Below are 8,053 nucleotides of genomic sequence, written 5' to 3'. Positions count from 1 at the left end.
AAGCTTGCAACCTTAGCCAATGAAATCTTGATCAAAGGTTAATTAGTTTCATGATTATCCACCCAAGTTTTCCAATCTTAGTAAATGACTAAAGCCTATTACCAGAGGCTGCTTTGGTATGGCCAATTTATGTGTTATGGCGCTGCTAGAAGGAGGGCGCGAGATGGCCGGCCGGGGGCTTTTACCCACGGCCGGACAAGATGGAAGGGATTTCCTTCTTAATTCTTGCTTGATTAGATTGATACATCTTCTCTCTTTATATAGAGAGGTTTGCTTGACTCACAAGTAAGGCTTTACTTGACCCCTAAGCAAGCGACCCTTATCTCTAATTAACCCTAAGACTAACGGGCTATACCGCCAGCCCAGGCCGTTAGGCCCATTACGTACTCTAACACTACACCCCACCTGGACATGCAGCTTGTCCTCGAGCTGCAACCTAACTAACTTATAACCAGGACTCTACGCAACACAAACCTAACACCTAAAAACAAGCCTTTTACATCTCGGCTTGTTTTATTACTCTCAACCTGAAATGGACTGGGACGCTTTATTTTGGACCCCTTAACAAAAAGTGGACACCATCCGCACGTCGGACGTGCACGTGTGCAGCCACCTGGATCCCATGGACACCATCTGGACAAAAGGAGTGCATGTGTATGGCCACCTGGAAGTGGTCGCAAGAGTGACCAGCAGAGGCGCCCTCGCGGCGGCCGGCGGAATGCAGTGGTGCGACGCGGTGCGCTCCTGTCGGTGACACCCTGCCTTCTCCCTGCCGGACGGCTGTTGGTCTGCACCGCACAGAGAAGAGTGGAGAGCTTGCGATGGAGAATGACGAGGAGGGGTGCGCCCCCCCAACCGCCGATGTCGCAGACTTTGAGGTCACTACCCGCGGGGAAAACGGCATGCCCAAGATCCCCGATGCAGTGGATGACAGCGAGGTCCTTTGTGCAGCGAAGTGCAGCTGGGAGGAGCGGCAGTTGCAGACCACGCATCTCCCGCACACGCTGGCGCGCTAGGAGGCCGCACGCAGCAGCCTGCAACCTCACCGCCGACGACATGTGTCGGGTAGTGATCCAAGCCGGAAGCGGTGACGGCGACGGCGGGAACTTGATGGGGACGCCCTAGGGAAGCAGTAATGGCGACGACGGGAACTTGATCTGGTAGATCGGGACTCCCGCCGGTGCGGTCGATGCGGGGCCGGAGCTGACCGGCGGTGGCTGCTGCAGCGGAGCACCGGGCGCGGCGGAGACCGCCAGGAGCGGTGGCTGCCACTGTAGCCAGGGCGGGGCGGTGGTGGCGGTGGATGGCAGCTGCAGCGGTCCGACGAGCGCGGCGGGGACGCCCTGGGGCAGCGGCAGCGGCGGCTGCCACTGCAGCCAGGGTGGGGCGGTGGATGGCAGCTGCAGCGGTTGTTGCAGCGGCCCGGCGAGCGCGGCGGAGGCCTCCTGGTGCAGCGGCTGCCACGGCAGCCACGGCGGCGTGGTGGCGGCGATGGGTGGCGCAGCCGGGTGCGGCCCGTAGGACCCGGCCAAGAACAGGCGGATCTCCTGGACTGCCTGGGTTAGGTCCCACAGCGCCCTGGACACCTCCTCCGGGATGAGGACGGCAGGGGCGGGCGCGACGAAGGATCCCAGCGTGGGCAGGAGCGGGGCGACGGTCGTGGTGGTCGCCGGAGGCGATGAGGTGACCGGCAGCGGAAGAGACAGGTTGGGCGGCGATGAAGATATGATCGAACCGAAGCTAACTGATACCAAATTGTTATGGCGCTTCTGGAAGGAGGGCGCGAGATGACCGGCCGGGGGCTTTTACCCACGGCCGGGCAAGATGGAAGGGATTTCCTTCTTAATTCTTGCTTGATTAGATTGATACATCTCCTCTCTTTATATAGAGAGGTTTGCTTGACTCACAAGCAAGGCTTTACTTGACCCCTAAGCAAGCGACCCTTATCTCTAATTAACCCTAAGACTAACGGGCTATACCGCCAGCCTAGGCCATTAGGCCCATTACATACTCTAACATTATGGCATTGTCGGAAAGGCCTAGTTAGTTTGAAGATCACACCTTCTTGGTGTAATAGCAATATGTATACATCTTCCACCAATATCACCTGTAAAGCACATATTTTCAGATCATATTTTTGATTTATGTTGATAATTCGAGTGGATTTCTCAGACTCGGAGTCGACATCCGAAGAGAAGAAGGCCAATCCTTGGACCAAAACAGGACCAGAAAACAACTTAAAACGGCCGCCTAGGATGGGGATGCCTGCTCAGCTTCCTTCTGGTGCTGATCTTCCATCATTGACAGGTAGAATCTCTGTCATGTGATCTACTCAACTTAAAACTTTATGTGCTGCTGCATCAGATACAATCATTTCACTTAAGTTCACAATTTTTTGGTCTATATTAACACCTGAATTTCTTGTTCCAAAATCTATGTAAAATTTGCAGTGGCAGTTGTTAGTCGCGTCTTAGTTTATATCTTCACCCTTTTCTAATCTAGGACTTGCATCTGATGCAGAATGCAGTGATAGCGAATCTCAATTCAGAATAGTAAAACTTCCATGCAACCCGAAACATCAGGTTTGAACTATTCTTTTTTTTACCCCGAAACGTAGAACAATTGTTCTACGGTAATTTTCATTAGTAGTTTAAATATGTACAAAAGGAATAGAAAAATAAATTACAGGCAGACTACCCAACTCTTGTTTTCTCTAACATGGGAAAAATGTTAATCACTGAGAACTATGGTAAGAGGGAAATCATCGGGTTTGAACTATTCCAATGTCTCCTATCGTAGCTCGTGAGATAACATTCTGGCTTCCCCAAAGTGCATTGTTCACATCTGGTGCAATATGTATAAACATGTATGTTGGGAACTATTATCATGAAACTAGAGGATACCCCGCGCGTTGCTGCGGGAATTGGTTGATGAAAATTTGGGTTGATAACATAAGTGCAATGGATTATGTATAAACATGTATGTTGGGAACTGGTATTATGAAATGTGGTGAAAACATAAGTGCCATGGATTATGGCTGCATCGCGTCACCCAGATTCAATAACCGTAGTTAGCAAACATTAGCCTGGATGCCGGGATACACAGGTGTCATTGTAATCCTTTTTTTTGGTCCACTAGTTCTTTGCTTGTCTTCTCCAGGGAATCCAAATTCCAACAGAAAGAAGTGAGGAGATTCACAGTCCAGTGCAGTCTCCTGGTCGTCGTCCAGCATCATCACATATGAGTCGAACTCCCAGTGGTAGTCAACTAAGGAAAATGTTGTTCACAGAATCTAAGATAGGCCGGTCAAGCTTCCGAAAGCTTCTAGAGCCAAGCCTATCAGATAAACCAGGAATTACGCCATACAGGATTGTCCTTGGTAATGTGAAAGAAAAGGTTAGAAGCAAACTTCTTTTATTAAACTTCTTCCAAGCATAAGTGAATTTAGGATTGTTTGAGTGTCAAATTGGTCTTGTACTGATATATTTTCAGTATTAAATCCAGCCCAACGCTAAGAAAAATATCAATCGGTGGAGATAGAGAGTAGAAATTTAGTAGGGTCAAAATTGCTACTAGGTAGAGAGATACTTCCTATGTCATCTCATCTCTAACATAAGTTCAGTCTGACTCTTATAGCTTGTTATACAAACGCACCTTTCTGCATGGTTTATGTTCAAACACTTTGAAACTTGCCTGATTGAAAATCTGACACGAGAGATGCCCACTGCTCCTGATGGAGAGGTTATATACTTATATACTCTCAGCTTTGATAGCAACGTACTATTTGAATCTCAATCAGAACCAGCGGTGCTAGGTGTAAACGAGACGAACACTATTTTTTTTACAGAATTAAACGTTCATCTTTGACTACCTTTATTGTATATTTCTATTTTCAGATGATGAAGACACGAAGACGGCTTGAGCATCTTCTTGAGGATCTACCATGTGACTCTGATCCTGCAGAATATTATGAAACACCGGATCAACTTTTAGAGCCGTTGCTCTTGTGCTACGACTCACTGGTAAGTCTTCATTAACAACTACTGCCTTCAGATCCTTGGGTTTGTCATTCTACAGTAAATATTTTTTGGGCACGCCAATAACCCTCAACATTGCATGAAAATCCATTTTGTATAAAAAAGCGCAAACCTTTTTTACTATATCAATTCAAACTGTTAAGAAACATGTACTCTGTTATATCATTTATCACACGATCTGTCTTTTGTACTGAGTAGCACGTGCGCTTCAATTATTTTGTGAAGCAATCATGTGGATCTAGCATTCTTGCCGATGGCCGGCTGGCCGATCTGATACGGAGGGTTGCAACCTTTGGTATGGTGCTAATGAAGCTCGATGTCCGCCAGGTATGCATTACAATTATTATTACTGCTACGTACTTGTGATTTCTCAGATGTAATTGTGCATAATATGTATTATTGGCTCCCAAAAAGCATAGCTAAAATTCAGTCATGATTAAAAACTACATATTTACTGCTTCAGGAATCGGGCCGGCACACAGAAGCGCTTGATGCCATTACGTCTTACTTGGATCTTGGCGTTTATAGTGAGTGGGATGAGGAAAAGAAGCTGGATTTCTTGACTAGGGAGCTGAAAGGGAAGCGCCCTCTAGTTCCCCCATACATAGTGGTAATTTGTTGCGTACATAAATCAAATAAGTGATCAAATATCCACATATAATTGATCGGTTACAGCGTAAAGAAAGGGAGCGAAAGATAACCTTTGCCTAGTTTAGAAGATTTACGTCCGTGTCTTTCCCTTCCTGTCTTTTAGGTTAATGCTGATGTGAAAGAAGTTCTCGACACCTTCCGCGTTGCTGCAGAACTCGGGAGCGACTCGCTTGGAGCATATGTGATTTCAATGGCCTCCAATGTAGGATGAGACACCACTTCTGTTATCAACTAATGAAGCAAACATGAATATTCAGTTACCTTTTATCTTCTGCAATTTAAGAGTTCTGACTGAATCTCACCTGAGCTTACCTCGTGGAGTCCTATGTAGCACTCATATCCCAGATCACAAACTGTATTTGGTTGGCACGGGTTCTGATTTGCAGGTGTTTGTACTTCTTTTCAGGCCAGTGATGTCCTCGCTGTCGAGTTGTTGCAGAAGGACGCGAGGCTAACAGTTAGTGGGGATCTCGGAAGGGAATGTCCCGGTGGAACGTAAGCATGATTATCTATGCATGATATAAGTTCTAAATTTCTCATGAAATTTCTTGTCATGTTCAATCCACAGCTCTATGATCAAATCAACTGAACCTGAAAGCATCTAGGAGTGATCAATTTAACAGTAAACCTAGAACCTGAAATCGGCTGACTACAACCCTACCAATTGGTTACATTAGCAAAGAGGCTGATTCAAGGAAAGAATAAATACTCCCTCTGTTCCATAATGTAGTGCATATAGATTTTCTAGAAAGTCAAACTTTACCAATTTTGAACAAATTTATATGGAAAGCTATTTATATGTACAATATGAAAATACGTCTTGTGATGTATCTAATGATATGTATTTGGTATTCAAGATGTATATGTTTTTCTCTACAAAGTTGGTCAAAGTTTAATTTCTTAAAAAATCTATACGCACTACATTGTGAAACGGAGGGAGTATTTAAAATCAATGTCTGTTCTTTGGTGAACACGCAGGTTAAGAGTTGTTCCCTTGTTCGAGACGGTGAAGGATCTTCGAGAAGCAGGTTCGGCGATCAGGAAGTTGCTGGCCATTGACTGGTACAGGGAGCATATCATCAAGAACCACAACGGCCACCAAGAGGTAGAAATAGAATGCTTCTATTGGCTTTAATCTTCATCTCGGCCAATTATCTGAACAACAACAACAACAAAGCCTTTAGTCCCAAACAAGTTGGGGTAAGCTAGAGGTGAAACCCATAAGATCTCGCAATCAACTCATGGCTCTGGCACATGGATAGCAAGTTTTCACGCACCCCTGTTCATAGCTAGCTCTTTGGTGATACTCCAATCCTTCAGGTGTCTCTTAATGGACTCCTCCCATGTCAAATTCGGTCTACCCCGTCCTCTCTTGACATTCTCTGCACGCTTTAGCCGTCCATTATGCACCGGAGCTTCTGGAGGCCTGCGCTGAATATGCCCAAACCATCTCAGACGATGTTGGACAAGCTTCTCTTCAATTGGTGCTACCCCAACTCTATCTCATATATCATCATTCTGGATTCGATCCTTCCTCGTGTGGCCACACATCCATCTCAACATATGCATCTCCGCCACACCTAACTATTGAACATGTCGCCTTTTAGTCGGCCAATTATCTAAACAATCTTGCTAAATTTCAGTCGACTAAGACTTGGTTATGTCTTAGTGGATGTTATATTCATGAGATTTTACATTAAGACCCGTGCAAATCTTTTTTTTTCAGTTTTTCTTTTATCTATCTTATAACACGTGGTTTTATCTAAAACCGTATTCTGTCTGAACGTTGCAGGTCATGGTGGGCTACTCTGATTCTGGCAAGGACGCCGGCCGTTTCACGGCGGCGTGGGAGCTGTACAAGGCGCAGGAGGACGTAGTGGCGGCGTGCAACGAGCACGGCATCAAGGTGACGCTCTTCCACGGCCGCGGCGGGAGCATCGGGCGCGGCGGTGGGCCGACGTACCTGGCCATCCAGTCGCAGCCCCCCGGCTCGGTGATGGGGACGCTGCGGTCGACAGAGCAGGGCGAGATGGTCCAGGCCAAGTTCGGGCTGCCGCAGACGGCAGTGCGGCAGCTGGAGATCTACACGACGGCGGTGCTGCTGGCCACCCTGCGGCCACCGCAGCCGCCGCGGGACCCCAACTGGCGGCACGTCATGGAGGAGATCTCCCGCGCAAGCTGCGCGCACTACCGGCGCACCGTGTACGAGGACCCGGCCTTCGTCACCTACTTCCAGGAGGCGACGCCGCAGGCGGAGCTGGGCTACCTCAACATCGGCAGCCGCCCGGCAAAGCGCAAGGCGGCGATCACGGCCGCCGGCGGCATCGCCAGCCTGCGCGCCATCCCGTGGGTATTCGCGTGGACGCAGACGCGGCTGGCGCTGCCGGCGTGGCTGGGCGTCGGCACGGGGCTCCAGGACGCGCGCGACAAGGGCCGCACCGAGGACCTCCGGGCCATGTACGAGGAGTGGCCCTTCTTCCAGTCCACGCTCGACCTCATCGAGATGGTGGTGGCCAAGGCCGACGCGCCCATGGCCAAGCACTACGACGACGTGCTCGTGCTGTCGCCGGAGCGGCGCGCGCTCGGGGAGGAGCTGCGGCGGGAGTTGGCCAGGGCGGGGAGCTGTGTGCTGGCCGTCAGCGGGCACACCAAGCTGTCGGCCAACAACCGGAGCCTGAGGAGGCTGATCGAGAGCCGGCTGCCGTACCTCAACCCCATGAACATGCTGCAGGTGGAGGTGCTGCGCCGGCTGCGCCGAGACGACGACAACCACAAGCTCCGTGACGTGCTGCTCATCACCATCAACGGCATCGCCGCGGGGATGCGCAACACCGGCTGATCCATCCCGGTGGAGACTTCTCTTTTTTGGCACAGGAATCAATCTCTGTAGCTTAATTGCAGGAATCTACAGTAGTATTTATGAACACAAAATCTTGCATGGTACATTCTGCTGATCGACGAGGAGATGTATAGGCGTTCGTTGCCTCGAATGTGTTGTCAAAATACAGTGCATTTGTAAAGCCATATACGTACTACTTTGTAAACTTTGATCAAGTATATAGGAAAAAAGTATACCTATATTTACATTATCAAATCTATAGTGACCCTAATTTGTTTCAAATACATTTGTTAACATAGACATAGACTAGGTTCTATATCTGTAGAGTCGAGCTGTTGTTCTTTCCGGACGTGTTTGGTTGCTCGCAGTGATTTTGGCTACATTGCATGTGTATCTAGGTGGGACCGGTTGAGGAAAACAGGGGGAAAATCACCATCCGCACATCGTTGGGTTGTCTGCATTAGGGGAGAAGTTTTAGCATGACGTTTGGTGTCCTACATTGGCTCGGGTCATGCAACTACATGGT

At 48.6% G+C, this 8,053-nt stretch overlaps 1 protein-coding gene across 1 annotated transcript in view; it reads left to right on the top strand.

The window, feature by feature from the left end:
* Positions 1-7,527, top strand: part of LOC125542213 (phosphoenolpyruvate carboxylase 4-like) — an 8,766-nt gene extending 1,239 nt beyond the window's left edge. The window contains exons 2-12 of the mRNA XM_048705161.1: positions 4-37; positions 2,173-2,307; positions 2,521-2,582; positions 3,160-3,396; positions 3,897-4,022; positions 4,263-4,364; positions 4,501-4,647; positions 4,792-4,890; positions 5,095-5,183; positions 5,667-5,793; positions 6,481-7,527. Coding sequence (XP_048561118.1) covers positions 4-37; positions 2,173-2,307; positions 2,521-2,582; positions 3,160-3,396; positions 3,897-4,022; positions 4,263-4,364; positions 4,501-4,647; positions 4,792-4,890; positions 5,095-5,183; positions 5,667-5,793; positions 6,481-7,527 — 2,205 coding nt within the window. The remainder of the gene's footprint in view (positions 1-3; positions 38-2,172; positions 2,308-2,520; positions 2,583-3,159; positions 3,397-3,896; positions 4,023-4,262; positions 4,365-4,500; positions 4,648-4,791; positions 4,891-5,094; positions 5,184-5,666; positions 5,794-6,480) is intronic.
* The last annotated feature ends 526 nt before the right edge of the window (positions 7,528-8,053 follow it).

This window comes from Triticum urartu, chromosome 3, assembly GCF_003073215.2.
Source record: "Triticum urartu cultivar G1812 chromosome 3, Tu2.1, whole genome shotgun sequence".
NCBI classification, from domain to species: domain Eukaryota; kingdom Viridiplantae; phylum Streptophyta; class Magnoliopsida; order Poales; family Poaceae; genus Triticum; species Triticum urartu.
This window is presented reverse-complemented; position numbering and strand designations above follow the sequence as displayed.